The sequence below is a fragment of the Bos javanicus genome, chromosome 3 (assembly GCF_032452875.1).
Source record: "Bos javanicus breed banteng chromosome 3, ARS-OSU_banteng_1.0, whole genome shotgun sequence".
Classification (NCBI taxonomy): Eukaryota; Metazoa; Chordata; class Mammalia; order Artiodactyla; family Bovidae; genus Bos; species Bos javanicus.
Genome location: NC_083870.1, coordinates 836099 through 851896, shown reverse-complemented (window position 1 = coordinate 851896; position 15798 = coordinate 836099). Strand labels below are relative to the sequence as shown.

Sequence of the window (15798 nt, the reverse complement as noted above, 5' to 3'; positions counted from 1 at the left end):
GAGGGTTTCCTGGTCCTTTGAATATAATTTCTCAACAGAAAGGGCAGGGTGTTGAATGTCCCAGACATGATAATCAGACACTGGCATACTTAAACAGGGGAGAGCTTTAATTTGCATGTAATTACATTAAAAATATCTCTGATTAGTCATTAAGATCTCAATCTTCAGTATATACACAGCAGGCCATTCCAGGGAACAAACCTGTATACTCTTCCACTCTTATAACTTTCATCTTTTTTTTCTTATTACTTTACAATATTTTAATTGAAATAATACTTGGTTAAACTGCATACCATTTCTTTCTTACAAGTGTAAAAGGACAAAAGGTGCTGATGCCCCAAAAGGTATTAGGAACATCACCAGTAATAAAATTTGTACCAAGATCATCAACTCCAAGATATGATACATAGAGAATGGCACAACCTTATTTCCTTAATATTTCTGCCTCCAAAAATGGATAACCTTTAGTCCAATAATGAGAAACTATCAGGCAAAACAAAATCGAGGAACATACACCAAAATAACTGATTAATACTCATGTTAAGTGTCAAGGTCATAAAAGACAAGGAAAAACTGTTTTACAGATTGCAGGAGACTAAGTTAAAAATAACAGTGCAGTGTGAGATCATGGATAGAATCCTGGAAAACTCACGAAGGACATTAGTGGGAAAACAGGTGAAATCCAAACAAGGCCTTTAATTAGTGAATAGTCATGTGAAGAGTTGACTCATTGGAAAAGACTCTGATGTTGGGAGGGATTGGGGGCAGGAGGAGAAGGGGACGACAGAGGATGAGATGGCTGGATGGCATCACTGACTTGATGGACGTGAGTCTGGGTGAACTCTGGGAGTTGGTGATGGACAGGGAGGCCTGGCGTGCTGCGATTCATGGGGTCGCAGAGTCAGACATGACTGAGCGAATGAACTGAATTGAAATGATACTCTACCAATGTCAGTTTTCAGGTTTTGACTATTGCACTCTGGTTATGAAGAATGTTAACATTTGTGGAAGCTGGCTAATGGATATATGGAAACACTCTATTGTTTCTGAACTTTGCTGTGAGTCTAAGTTTAAAAATTAAAAACAAATTTTGAAGATATAAGTAATGATCGAAGAAGATGGGGGAGCAGGGGCATTGCTATCAGCCAGCTAGGTCATGCAGCCCTGATGTGTATTACTGGGAGAGTGAGTCGGGGAGGCTAGGAGGGGAGTAGACTGATGCATAGGGCATGGTTTGGGGTTCTCATCTTTGCTGGCAACTTCATGCATTCACCATCTATTCTTTCCATCTGCCAAACGGTCCTGTTGCTGGTTCAGTTAGCAGCAGAGCTCTCCTTCCTTTTTCTAATTGGCTATATCCCAGGGACAGTTCTGCTTATAGTCCAGCTTCAACTTAACTACAGTGTTTTCTGCTAGGCAGGGCTCAGGGAAAATTCTTTTCCCTCCATAGTCTTTGCTGTCCCTGCTCGCCTCCAGTTCTCATCCTCTGTGATTACTTGCATTGAGTTAGGAGTGTTGAGGAGAGAACTTGAGGGCGAATGGCAGCCCCCAAAACTATTGTACAACCCTCTGCTCCCAGGGAATAGCCAGGAAATTTTTCATTAAACAAGGGCACTAGTCCCACCAAAGGCCTCCATACCCAAATTCCACATCTTTAGTTACCACAGAAAAGCCTGATCACTTCCTCTTGAACTCACCAGGCTTGGCTCCTCCCAGAGGAGATGTCCTGGGCTAATACTTTTCAATCTATCCCACACTGACCCCATCCAAGTTGCCAGCTTCATAGAACCAGTGGCTTTTCTGACAGGAGGCCCCTGGCATGGACTGGCAGAACTTTGGACAAGTAGCAGCATCACACCTACCTTAACTGCTCTCTGATCTGGAATCCTCTCAATTTCAATCATGCTCCTGTCACAGAGCTGCCAGCAGTTTGGGGATAGAATGACGTCATTCACCTGTGCCATGTTCTGCGCGAGGCGCACATCATCTACGGCCTGACCAATCACCAAAAAGTAGTTTCGAGTTTCGTCTCCAAAGACCAACATGCTGATGTGGCCAGCAGCCAGTCCTGGCAGGAAGGCAAGCAAGGGTTTGCATGAGAAGTTTTGGCTTAGTCCCCAGCAGCATGGCTTCTTGGACAATCAGAATCTTGAGCATCTCAGAGAAAAGTCTAGTCTCTAAAATTTTATATAGAAATCAGTGAATGTCTCTTCTGGGCCCAGGCCTTCCCAAACACCTTTGCTCTGGAATCTAGAAAATTAGCTACTTATTTTCCACCTTTTTGTGACATTTAGCTCCCTAGATGGCCATATCACTCCTCAAAGAAAGTTATTTTATTTTTTCTTCAATTCATACTTCAAACTACTTCTTATTTATACAGAGGACAATTTTAATGACTTCTGTTTGGGAAAGATTTGCATTTTATCAGAGATGAGGTTCTAGTTAAAAAGTAACAGGGTGAAATTTCAGGCAACAGATAGACAAGAAAAGGTTGGAGAAATGAGCAGGTATTTTGACCGTCGAGTGTTCCATCGTGTCTTCTAGTTGTTTTTAGGTTGGGAGCTGAAGATTTTGGTACCAAAACAACAGAAGACAGAATGTTTTAAAATATGACATGTAAAAAATGTATGTGTAAATGAGCTGTGATACACAGTTCTTTTAAATTACCATAATTAACATAATCAAAGGTTGTTTTTTATCTTTGCTCTGATGTGCTACTTTGTCAAGACTGAATCCCCCTGATATATACATATTACAGGGGGTCTGTTTTTCCTCTGAAGTACATGGATGCCTAGGCTGGTTAAAAGATACTGGTACTTCTTCTTTAATAGCCATTAAGTATGCACCTGAAGGGTCCCCATCATTTTTCAAGAAGAATAATACATCAAAACTCTCTAGGTGGTAACTTGGAAAGAAATATTTAGTATTACAACAAATTTGATTTTTTTTTTAACAGAAGATTTAAAAATCTTGGAAAATTTGAATAACCTAAAGCAGAGGTCCTCAACCTCTGGGATCTAAAGCCCGATGATCTGAGGTGGAGCTGATGTAATAATAATAGAAATAAAGTCTACAATAAATGTAATGCAATTGAATCATCCCAAAACCACCATCCCCCCAAGCCAGTCCGTGGAAAAATTGTCTTTCACAAAACCAGTCCCTGGTGCTAAAAATTTGGGGACTGCTGACCTAAAGAAAGCTGAGAGCAGTTAACTGGATAACCCCTGATCCATCTTCTTATCACCTCTGATATTCAAGAATTCTAAAGTTTACAGTTAGGTAGACATGAATACCAATAGCACCAGCTGTAACTCATCATTCATACCTATCAGAATTTCATTTCCCACCTGTGAAATAGATCCCACACTGCCTATACCTCAGGACTGTGGTGAAGCAGAAGTGACACTGAGTAATGTCTGCAGTACAATATGGAAATACAGGTGATCGTTATTGTATGTATGAATTTAAGAAGCCCTCTATTAAGTGGAGCTGTGTTGCAGGCTGACCTTTTAGGCTTTTCTTGCACATGAGTCTTATGAAGTAGAGGAGGACTAGTCCTAATACGTTGTTGAATCTATGTAATCACAAGCTGCTCCCTACTGTGCTTAATAATAATCATTGTTGACAGCAGCAAGACCTAATAACAGCAATAGTAATGATAAAGAGTATTTTGTGGAGTGGTTGTGCCAGGTACTATTCTAACCATTCAAATTTACTTTTTGTAAGAGTTATGAGGTGGATATTAGGAGTTCTCTTAACTGGTAAATGAGGAAACCAAAATTCACCTTCAGGTTAGTCAAAGTTCATGACCTGATGGTGGGCCTGAGTCATGATGTTCCACTGTTTTCTCTTTAGAGGGGCGATTCCTCAGGAGTTAGGACCCATGTTCAAACTGCTATAGCATCTCTTTCTCAAAAGCTTACATATATGTCTCTCTCTCTCTCTCTATATATATATATAGAGAGAGAGATCCTTAATTCCCAGATCAGGGATCAAACCAGTCGTCCCTGCATTGGGAGTGCAGTTTCTTAACTACTGGACTGTCTTAACTACTGGACAACCAAAGCTTACCTATCTTGACTCGGATATCCAGGCCTTCTTCAGACTCCTGGGTCTCAAACAATCCGTGAATCTCCAGGCTACATTTAATGACCACTGTGATGATGTTTTTCAGCTGCTTTCTCTCCACCTTCCACAGGGCTAGCAGTGCATCACCTTGAAAAGACAGACACACTGGGGGCTCCTGACCTGCCCTGGGATTCCACTCTGTTTTGCATGAAATCCGTACAGAAACTTAGTCTTCAAACATTCCTCTACCCACTGCTACCTGCTGCTCTCTCTGAGATGTCTCCTTTGTCAGAGTATAGGAGCCTTGGCACTTCTTTCTTACCCCTGCCGTCTCAGGAAGCCCTCATACCTGCAAATTTTAAGATGTCTCCTCCAAAAATCAACACTTCTGAGGGAAAAAAAGAAAATAAGGTGAAATGAAACTCTGTTTTTTTTTTTTTCTTTCTTTCTCTTATTTTATGAAAGTTTCATGTGTACAGCATAACTTTGGTTTCTGAAAGCCAATAAAAAGAATCTACCCTTCAACAATGGGGTAGAAATTAGGTCAAGTTAAGAGCATCTCAGAGATAGGTTTATACTAAAGATGTCTTCTCAGACAAGGCATTTAAACCCAAGGCTCAGACAAGAATGAGAACAGTGAGCTGGAGTATGTACCTGCTCTGTTTCTGTGAATGGAAAGTAGAAGTTAGGATTTCTCATGAGGCCTGAGGACAGCTACCCTCCTCCCATGATAATGAAATGCTCTTTATTGATCTGTGTGTGTTATGAGTCAGGGCTTGACTGAGGGTGGATGAGTGCACGAATGACAGGACTCCATAAGAACTGAAAAACAAAAAACCACAGCTATGGTCAATTTGAATTTTATCGCCAACTTGCATTTTGTTTATTTAGGCTTTATGACATAAACAGGTATTTCTCTTCTTATTTTTGCAACATTGAAAATGTGCTAAGTGCAATGCAAAAAGGAACTAGAAAACTGTAGATTTCTGCTTTTAATGAGGATTAAGTGTCATGGCATCTGGTCCCATCATTTCATGGGAAATAGATGGGGAGACAGTGGAAACAGTGTCAGACTTTATTTTTTTGGGCTCCAAAATCACGGCAGATGGTGACTGCCACCATGAAATTAAAAGACGCTTACTCCTTGGAAGGAAAGTTATGACCAACCTAGATAGCATATTCAAAAGCAGAGACATCACTTTGCCAACAAAGGTCTATCTAGTCATGGCTATGGTTTTTCCAGTGGTCATGTATGGATGTGAGAGTTGGACTGTGAAGAAAGCTGAGCGCTGAAGAATTGATGCTTTTGAACTGTGGTTTTGGAGAAGACTCTTGAGTGTCCCTTGGATGGCAAGGAGATCAGTCCTGGTGTTCATTGGAAGGACTGATGCTGAAGCTGAAGCTCCAATACTTTGGCCACCTGATGCGAAGAGTTGACTCATTGAAAAAGACCCTGATGCTGGGAGGGATTGGGAGCAGGAGGAGAAGGGAACAACAGAGGATGAGATGGCTGGATGGCATCACCAACTCAATGGACATGAGTTTGGGTAAACTCCAGGAGTTGGTGATGGACAGGCAGCCCTGGCGTGCTGCAATTCATGGGGTCGCAAAGAGTCGGACACAACTGAGCGACTGAACTGAACTGAACTGAACTGAAGTGTTGTCTGCTGTTATTGTTGTTGTTATTTAGTTGCTCAGTCGTGTCCAACTCTTTGTGACCCCATGGACTGCAGCACACCAGGCCACCCTGTCCCTCACAGGGACACTGTGAGTTGTCTAGTGTTGTCTAGTGGGTGATATTAAGGTATTACAAGGAAACTCAGACCTTGATAATAGACTAGACCTAGGCCTGGAGAATCCCAGGGATGGGGGAGCCTGGTGGGCTGTCGTCTATGGGGTTGCACAGAGTCGGACACGACTAAAGTGACTTAGCAGCAGCAGCAGCAGGACTTACCTTAAAAGAATAAATCCTTTTCTTCATGCATAGTTCAAATTAATAATGCAAACAAGTGGTAGGCAGAGGTTGAAAAGGAGATCAAACTTTTCAGTCATCAGTAAGTACTTCAGAATCCATTATTAGGACATAAATTACTGACAAGTGGATTATAAATCATTCATCTGTTCATACAATGAAATTAAAAGATGCTTGCTCCTTGGAAGAAAAGCTATGACAAACCTAGATAGCATATTAAAAAGCAGAGACATCACTTCACCAACAAAGGTTCATACAGTCAAAGCTATGGTTTTTCCAATAGTCATGTACTGATGTGAAAGTTGGACCATAAAGAAGGCTGAGTGCTGAAGAATTGATGCTTTCAAATTATGGTGCTGGAGAAGATTCTTCAAAGTCCCTTGGACTGCAAGGAGATCAAACTAGTCAATTGTAAAGAAAATCAACCTTGAATATTCATTGGAGGGACTGAAGCTGAAGCTCCAATACTTTGGCCACCTGATGCAAAGACTTGACTCTTTGGAAAAGATCCTAATGCTGGGAAAGATTGAAGGCAGGAGGAGAAGCAGGTAACAGAAGATGAGACAGTTGGATGGCAAGACAAACTCAATGGACATGAGTTTGAGCAAATTCCAGGAGATAGTGAAGGACAGGAAAGCCTGATGTGCTGCAGTCCATGAGGTCACAAAGAGTCTGATACAACTTAGTGACTGAACAACAACAACATTTATAACATATCCTCTTAATGACTATGTTTGAGTTATACTGATGCTAGCTTTTTGGAGTTATTGAACATAACTAAAAGTATTACTGCTAAGTCGCTTCAGTTGTGTCCGACTCTGCATGACTCCATAGACGGCAGCCCACCAGGCTCCCCCGTCCCTGGCATTCTCCAGGGAAGAACACTGGAGTGGGTTGCCAGTTCCTTCTCCAGTGCATGAAAGTGAAAAGTGAAAGTGAAGTCGCTCAGTCGTGTCCGACTCTTAGCGACCCCATGGACTGCAGCCCACCAGGCTCCTCTGTCCGTGGGATTTTCCAGGCAAGAGTACTGGAGTGGGGTGACATCGCCTTCTCCGAAAGTATTACTACTATACTTCTTTTCAAAGTAATCTCTAATTTAGTCTTGTAACTAATACAAAACTAATCCCTCAGTCTGTGTTAGTGAGATTTGATTACATTCCTTCACTTGTACTATATTATATTTCAAAAAAGACTGGTTTCATACACATTTCATGGAGACAATGAAGAGTACTGAGCAACAGTACTCTCTCAGGTTGTAACCACCAAATACAGAAAACAATGCATATGCTTAAGTCAGAAACACTTACTCTCCACTATTGCACTTATGTAGTGGTTGAGGATTTCCACCAGCTGCTCAGCCCCTCGGTCCATGTACATGGCTGTGCTGAACTTCTCAGTCATTGCAGTAAAACCTGGAACAATTGTGCAGCTCGTTTCCTTGGGTGCTTGGAGGAACCAAACAGTGTCAGGAGAAGAGGACCACACTCGCTAGCAATGGGCCTCAGCTTTTAAGAACTGGCAGTGTTTCTTTTAAATGATCTTTGTGGCAGGCCAAGTGTCAGATATTGGGTCTCCTCTATCTATATTTATTATCTTAGGGGTCAAGGAAAGGCACCAGATAACTCTTCCCTCCTAAATTCCCAACTTGAACAGGGGTGACTTCAGTTTTAACTGGGTATAGAACTTCCATTTCATGATAATGAAAACACATAAAGTTCTATGACTTCTGAAGAGATGGTAAGTTTCCTCTTAAGCTGTAAATAACATCAGAGAGATCATTTCCAGAGGTCAGTTTTGCCTGGGATGGTGTAGGCCTTGGAGGCTGAGTCAGTGAAGTTGGGACAGGGACACTGGAGCCTGAAGTACCAGGCCCAGGACTTAGGCATCTTAAAGATTTGCCCATCACTGGACATGCCAGGCAAAGGAAGATGAGAGGGAGCCAGGTCCATAAGCCAGGTCCTCCCTCTTGTCTTCTCAGTGGGAATATTTGCAATAACAGCACAAAAACTCTGAAGCAGCACCCCTACTCTGCAGTCAAGCACTGTTTGTGATTTCATGCAAACCTACTGTTCACCCACATTAAACATCCCTTTTGTGCTTGCCTGAAATATCAACAAACATCAAGACTCCATCAAAATTATCCACAGAAGGTCTCTCTGGAGAGAAATCTCCATAGACAATGAGGTCCGGTAAATGAGCTGCTATTTTGACGATGGCCCGGTCCTGTGATTCAAGTTCTCTTCGAGTGTTCATGTTCAAGGCAAATATTCTGGATTGTATGATCACCACGAACAGTCCTGAATGTACTTTCTAGAAAACAAAGCTGAAATTGGAGGCAATCTGACTTATATTCATTCACTCACTTTCCTATTTCTTTTTCCCCATCTTCTCTAACCTGCAAAATGCTCATTTAAGTGGTTGATGTGAGAATGACTGACTTGTTGACCATGCATTTGCATGAAAGGGTGAGCCCTCGGGGTGCAAGCGCTGTGGCAGAGGGGCCAGTAGCACGATTGCTTTGGTCCAGGCCCCTTTCCTTTCTGTCCTTATGTTCCCTCTTTCCTTGCCCCTTCGTCTCTTATTTTTTCTTTCTCTTTTTTGAAAACTAAAAAAGAAAGCATAAACAGGAGTTTATGTGTGTGAATATTTATAGAAAAGTGAACGTGAGAGTCGCTCAGTCATGTTCGGTTCTTTGTGACCCCGTGGACTATACAGTCCATGAAATTCTCCAGGCCAGAAGACTGGAGTGGGTAGCCATTCGTTCCCTTCTCCAGGGGATCTTCCCAACCCAGGGGTCAAACCCAGGTCTCCCTCATTGCAGCCGGATTCTTTACCAGCTGAGTCACCAGGGAAGCCCCATTTATAGAAAGGTAAATAGCAAAGTGGAGGGTCATATATAAGCAAGAGATGAAGTATTCTAAGGTATAGGTATAAAGAAATAGAGAAAAAGAATTAAAAGGGGTGTGTGTATGTGTGAATATAAGACTTTTAAACCATAAATGGAAGGAAACATGGAAATGTTGATTTGTTACCTACTTAGTTCTGAGAAAACTAGGATTCCCTAAGGCATTTCTTTGCCTGCTGGGGTTAATGAAATGCTCACACCTGAATGCTGTGAAAATCATGCTGAACCACCCTGAACAGAAATAGCATACCCAATATTTTCAGAGCAATTCAAGTTCCTGGAATAAATGATACAGATAATGAGGGAGTTTAAAAAAAAAGAGGGACTGATGATACCAACATGAAGGAAGTTGTTAGTAATTTCAACCAGATGTAAATCATGTTGGGGTACATAAGAGTATTAGAAAAATTGAGACAGTTTACATATACCTTAGACTTAAGCGAAGCATTTTTTTTAAATCAAGAAAAACATTAGTATATTGGCATATTTTACAAAAAAACCCTTAAAAGGGACAGAAACCTTTAAAAATGGGTACTAAATATTAGGTATTAGATAATCTTTGAAAGGAAAAACTTGGTAAATACAAATGTTAAGAATGAACAAAAGATAGGAGAAGTATATAACTAAGTCTTTTTTTTTTTTTTAAAGAGTATCACGGAAACACAGCATATGCTAGGAACAGTCAATAGATAATAAATACATCAAATAAATATTTTCAGATAGTCAATTTGATAAGTGCTATATGAACTTATAAGAAGGGTATGAGAATGACCAGAATGAGCTGAGACTTAGGAAAATGCTGAAGTTAAGAAAACCTAGAGGGGCTTTTAGGCTTTATTGACGGCAAGGTGATTAATAAAGGAAGAATAAGGACAAAGCTTAACTATGATGTGCTACACAACACTTCTTTTGTTTCTGTCTTCTCCATTATGGAGAATTGAAAATATAACAAATATTGACAAGAAGTCCAAGATAAGAAAACAGTGTTAAAGTACCTAGTCATTTAAATTCAAGCAGCCATCCCCAGGGCTTCCCTGGTGGCTCAACAGTAAAGAATCTGCCTGCAATGTAGGAGACTCAGGTTCAACCCCTGGGTTAGGAAGATCCCCCCAGAGAAGGAAATGGCAACCCACTCCAGTATTCTTGCCTGGGAAATCCCATGGACAGAGGAGCCTGGCAGAGTACCCTGGCAGTCCATGGGGTCGAAAGAGTTGGACACGACTTAGGGACTAAACCACCATCACAGCCATCCCCAGATAACCCATATCCACTGAAATACATCGAAAGAATTGACAGATGTAATTTCAGTAATCTCAAAAAATAATGGAAAGGCCTTTCCTGGTGGCTCAGTGAGGGCTTCACTGATGGCCCAATGGTAAAGAATCCACCTGCCAATGCAGGAGACACAGGTTTGATCCCTAGGCTAGAAGGATCCACATGCTGAGGAGCAACTAAGCCCGTATGTTAATGCTACAATTACTGAGCCAGTGCTCTAGTGCCCAGGAGCTGCAACTGCTGAGCCCACATGCCACAGCTACGGAAGACTGTGTGCCCTAGAGCCTGGGCAACAGGAGAAGCCACTGCAATGAGAAGCCTGCCCACTACAGCTAGAGAGTAGCCCTCGTTTGCTGCAGCTAGAGAAAAGCCCATGCAGCGACAAGGACACAGAATAGCCAAAAATGTAAAAATAAAATAAAATTATATAAAAAAAAAAAAAGGAGAATGTGAGAAGGGCTGGAAAATTAGAGGCTGGTACATTTTCCTCTGAATTTCAAAAGATGAGCCTACATGTGGATTCCAGAAAACACAGTTTGGTAAATGTGGCGCTATCAGTCAATATAAGCTAGTTTTGCTTTGTCAATGGAAAACTCCAAAATCTCAGTGGCTGGAAATAACAACGGCTTATGTCTTACTCATGCCACATATCCACTGTGGGCTTCCCAGGTGATAAAGAATTTGCCTGCAATGCAGGAGACAAGGGTTCAATCCCCGGGTTGGGAAGATTCCCTGAAGAAGGAAATGGGAAACTATTCCAGTATTCTTGCCTCAGAAATCCCATGGACAGAGAAGGCTGGTGGGCTACGGTCCACAGGGTCATCAAGAGTCGGACATGACTTAGTGACTAAACCACCACCCCGTGTCCATTATAGGTAATCTGAGGCCCTACTCTATTGTTGTCTTCATTCTGGGTCCCAGGCTGGGACATTTCAGTTTCCCAGACACAGTGACAACAGATGATTCCACTGTAGACTCCTTCTTAAAGTGTCCTCCCAGAAGTGAGGACTTATTTCACTTCCACTGAAGTGATATTGGTTGGCCAAAGCAGGAGAGTGCGATCCTACTGTGTGTGCAGTGGGAGAGAGAGCTGGAATATTTGTGAGTTGCCATATTCAGTGATAGGGCTTCTCCAGTGTGTTGGGCTGCCGTCTATGGGGTCGCACAGAGTTGGACACAACTGATGCGACTTAGCAGCAGCAGCAGTGACTCAGTGGTCAAGAATTTGCCTGCAAAGCAGGAGTCGCAGGAGACTTGGGTTCTATGCCTGGGTCAGGAAGATCCATGGAGGAGGAAATGGCAACCCACTCAAGTATTCTTGCCAGAAAAATCCCACGGACAGAGAAGTCTGGCAGGCTACAGTCCAGAGGGCTGCAAGGAGTCATACACAGCTAAGCACAGAGCACACTGCATAATACATGAGCACTTGTATCAGTAAGAGGTGACGAAAAGGAATTAAAATGAATTCAGAGCTGAGAACAAACTGGCCTTATTTCCTTTTTTTGATTTATTAAACTTTTAAATTAAGAGAATGCTGTCTACAAAGCATATCTTGAATTTAACAAGGCATTTGGCCAAGTTTCTCACATCTTTGTGGGTAACATACTAAATTATAGGAGAGATGAAAATGTCCCTAGCTGGAAAACAGGTAGACCTAAATGATATTGATTTGTGTTCTAGTGTCCACTCAGAGGGAGCCTCCACAAGTATGCTAGAGGACTCACATAAAGATACAGTTGGAAGGAAAGCTAATATATTGAATGGTAGAATCTTCAAATATCTTAATTGACTGAAATAACAATGAAATTTCAGAATGAATGCAAATAAGTACTGTGCTTAAAATTTTAACAATATCAAACCCATAAGCGTGTAGTGTAAAAGACTAGATTTACTGCAAATTCAATGCTGTCTTTCAAAAAACTTATTGAAGTATATAACATATGTACAGAAAAGGCAACATTTCTAAGTGGATAGCTTGATGAATTATAAAGTGAACCAATCCGTGTTCTCTACTCATATCAAGAAAGAACATGTGGACTTCCCTGGTGTTCCAGTGGTTAAGAATCTGCCTGCCAAAGCAAGGTACGTGGATTTGATCCCTGGTCCAGGAAGATTTCACATGCTCTGGGGCAACTAAGCCCATGCACCCACAACTACTGAGTCTGAGCTCTAGACGCCGTGAGCTGCAGCTACTGAGCCATGTGCCCTAGAGCCCGTGCTCCACAGTGAGAGAAGCCACAGCAATGAGAGGCCCGGGCACCCCAAGTAGAGAAAGTCCATATGCAGCAATGAAGACCAAGTGCAATCAAAGATGAGCTAATTAAAATAGTGAAGCACTTATTATATGCTTTGTAAAAAATAAAAGAACTGGCACTACAGAAACCAGTTCCATGCTATCTCCCATTCACTCCCCCCACACCTCCCCAAAGTTAGTATATCTCTTGATTTCTAATATCATAGATAAGTAAATGGAATATTATATATACTTTCTTATTTTTTCTCAAATGGTTGTGATATTTATCCATGTTGTTGTGTGTACATTAGTAATCATTTATTTTCAGTGCTGTATGTATCATTTGATTATACACAAATTATTTATCCCTTCTACTATTGACCTGAAGAAGCTGAAGTTGAACAGTTCTATGAAGACCTACAAGACTTTTTAGAACTAACATCCAAAAAAGATGTACTTTTCATTATAAGGGACTGGAATGCAAAAGTAGGAAGTCAAGAAACACCTGGAATAACAGGCAAATTTGGCCTTGGAATACGGAATGAAGCAGGGCAAAGACTAATAGAGTTTTGCCAAGAAAATGCACTGATCATAGCAAACACCCTCTTCCAACAACACAAGAGAAGACTCTAAACATGGACATCTCCAGATGGTCAACACTGAAATCAGATTGATTATATTCTTTGCAGCCAAAGATGAACAAGCTCTATACAGTCAACAAAAACAACACCAAGAGCTGACTGTGGCTCAGATCATGAACTCCTTATTACCAAATTCAGACTTAAATTGAAGAAAGTAGGGAAAATCACTAGACCATTCAGGTATGACCTAAATCAAATCCCTTATGATTATACAGTGGAAGTGAGAAATAGATTTAAGGGCCTAGATCTGATAGATAGAGTGTCTGATGAACTATGGAATGAGGTTCATGGCATTGTACAGGAGACAGGGATCAAGACCATCCCCATGGAAAAGAAATGTAGAAAAGCAAAATGGCTGTCTGGGGAGGCCTTACAAATAGCTGTGAAAAGAAGAGAAGTGAAAAGCAAAGGAGAAAAGGAAAAATATAAACATCTGAATGCAGAGTTCCAAAGAATGGCAAGAAGAGATAGGAAAGCCTTCCTCAGTGATCAATGCAAAGAAATAGAGGAAAACAACAGAATGGGAAAGACTAGAGATCTCTTCAAGAAAATTAGAGATACCAAGGGAACATTTCATGCAAAGCTAGGCTTGATAAAGGACAGAAATGGTAAGGACTTAACAGAAGCAGAAGATATTAAGAAGAGATGGCAAGAATACACAGAAGAACTGTACAAAAAAGATCTTCATGACCCAGATAATCACAATGGTGTGATCACTGACCTAGAGCCAGACATCCTGGAATGTGAAGTCCAGTTGGCCTTAGAAAGCATCACTATGAACAAAGCTAGTCGAGGTGATGGAATTCCAGTTGAGCTATTTCAAATCCTGAAAGACGATGCTGTGAAAGTGCTGCACGCAATATGCCAGCAAATAGGGAAAACTCAGCAGTGGCCACAGGACTGGAAATGTCAGTTTTCATTTCAATCCCAAAGAAAGGCAATGCCAAAGAATGCTCAATTGCACTCATCTCACACGCTAGTAAAGTAATGCTCAAAATTCTCCAAGCCAGGCTTCAGCAATACGTGAACCGTGAACTTCCTGATGTTCAAGCTGGTTTTAGAAAAGGCAGAGGAACCAGAGATTAAATTGCCAACATCCGCTGGATCATGGAAAAAGCAAGAGAGTTCCAGAAAAACATCTATTTCTGCTTTGTTGACTATGCCAAAGCCTTTGACTGTGTGGATCACAATAAACTGTGGACAATTCTGAAAGAGATGGGAATACCAGACCACCTGATCTGCTTCTTGAGAAATCTGTCTGCGGGTCAGGAAGCAACAGTTAGAACTGGACATGGAACAACAGACTGGTTCCAAATAGGAAAAGGAGTTCGTCAAGGCTGTATATTGTCACCCTGCTTATTTAACTTCTATGCAGAGTACATCATGAGAAACGCTGGGCTGGAAGAAGCAGAAGCTGGAATCAAGATTGCCAGGAGAAATATCAATAACCTCAGATATGCAAATGACACCACCCTTATGGCAGAAAGTGAAGAGGAACTAAAACACCTCTTGATGAAAGTGAAAGTGGAGAGTGAAAAAGTTGGCTTAAAGCTCAACATTCAGAAAACGAAGATCATGGCATCTGGTCCCATCACTTCATGGGAAATAGATGGGGAAACAGTGGAAACAGTGTCAGACTTTATTTTGGGGGGCTCCAAAATCACTGCAGATGGTGACTGCAGCCATGAAATTAAAAGACGCTTACTCCTTGGAAGGAAAGTTATGTCCAACCTAGAAAGCATATTGAAAAGCAGAGACATTACTTTGCCAACAAAGGTCCGTCTAGTCAAGGCTATGGTTTTTCCAGTGGTCATGTATGGATGTGAGAGTTGGACTGTGAAGAAGGCTGAGCACCGAAGAATTGATGCTTTTGAACTGTGGTGTTGGAGAAGACTCTTGAGAGTCCCTTGGACTGCAAGGAGATCCAACCAGTCCATTGTGAAGGAGATCAGCCCTGGGATTTCTTTGGAAGGAATGATGCTGAAGCTGAAACTCCAGTACTTTGGCCACCTCATGCGAAGAGCTGACTCATTGGAAAAGACTCTGAGGCTGGGAGGGATTGGGGGCAGGAGGAGAAGGGGACGACAGAGGATGAGATGGCTGGATGGCATCACTGACTCAACGGATGTAAGTCTCAGTGAACTCCGGGAGTTGATGATGGACAGGGAGGCCTGGCGTGCTGCGATTCATGGGGTCGCAAAAAGTCGGACAGGACTGAGCGACTGAACTGAACTGAACTGAACTATTGACCTATGGGTTGTTTTTCCGGTTTCAGGCTATTAGGAATAATGCTGCTAGGAGCAATCTTTTTTTTAAAAAGAATTTATTTATTGTTGTTTTTGGCCATGCCACATGGTATTTGGGATTAGTTCCTCGACCAGGGATTGAACCCATGATCCCTGCACTGGAAGCTCGGAATCTTAGTCACTGGACAGCAAGGGAAGTGCTTAACAGCATTCTTGTACATGTGTTTTGGAGAACACATATATGCATTTCACTTGGGCATATACCTAAAAGTGGAATTGCTGAGTCAGTTTACACCCCCCAAGCAAAATGTGAGAGGTCTGTATCCCAGTTAACATTTGCTATTGTCAGTATTTTAAAATTTGGACTTCTTGGTAGGTGAGTGGTGGCATCTGTGGTTTTGTTTCCCTGGAGGTACTAGAGAAATTAAGCATGGCCATTTTGGATGCCATGCAAATCT

The 15798-nt window shown here is 41.7% G+C and overlaps 1 protein-coding gene across 4 annotated transcripts in view; it reads right to left on the bottom strand.

Annotated features, from left to right (window-relative positions):
* ADCY10 (adenylate cyclase 10) overlaps positions 1-15798 on the bottom strand; it is a 105656-nt gene that overhangs the window by 72154 nt on the left and 17704 nt on the right. For 2 of the 4 annotated variants that reach the window (XM_061399399.1, XM_061399401.1), the window contains exons 2-5: positions 7348-8350; positions 4418-4456; positions 4072-4215; positions 1863-2068 (exon numbers count right to left, since the gene is read on the bottom strand). In XM_061399399.1, coding sequence (XP_061255383.1) covers positions 1863-2068; positions 4072-4215; positions 4418-4456; positions 7348-7441 — 483 coding nt within the window. In that variant the 5' untranslated portion in view covers positions 7442-8350. Of the gene's footprint in view, positions 1-1862; positions 2069-4071; positions 4216-4327; positions 4457-7347; positions 8364-15798 lie in introns of those variants that run through there. The other 2 variants (XM_061399400.1, XM_061399402.1) reach the window with 2 other exon arrangements.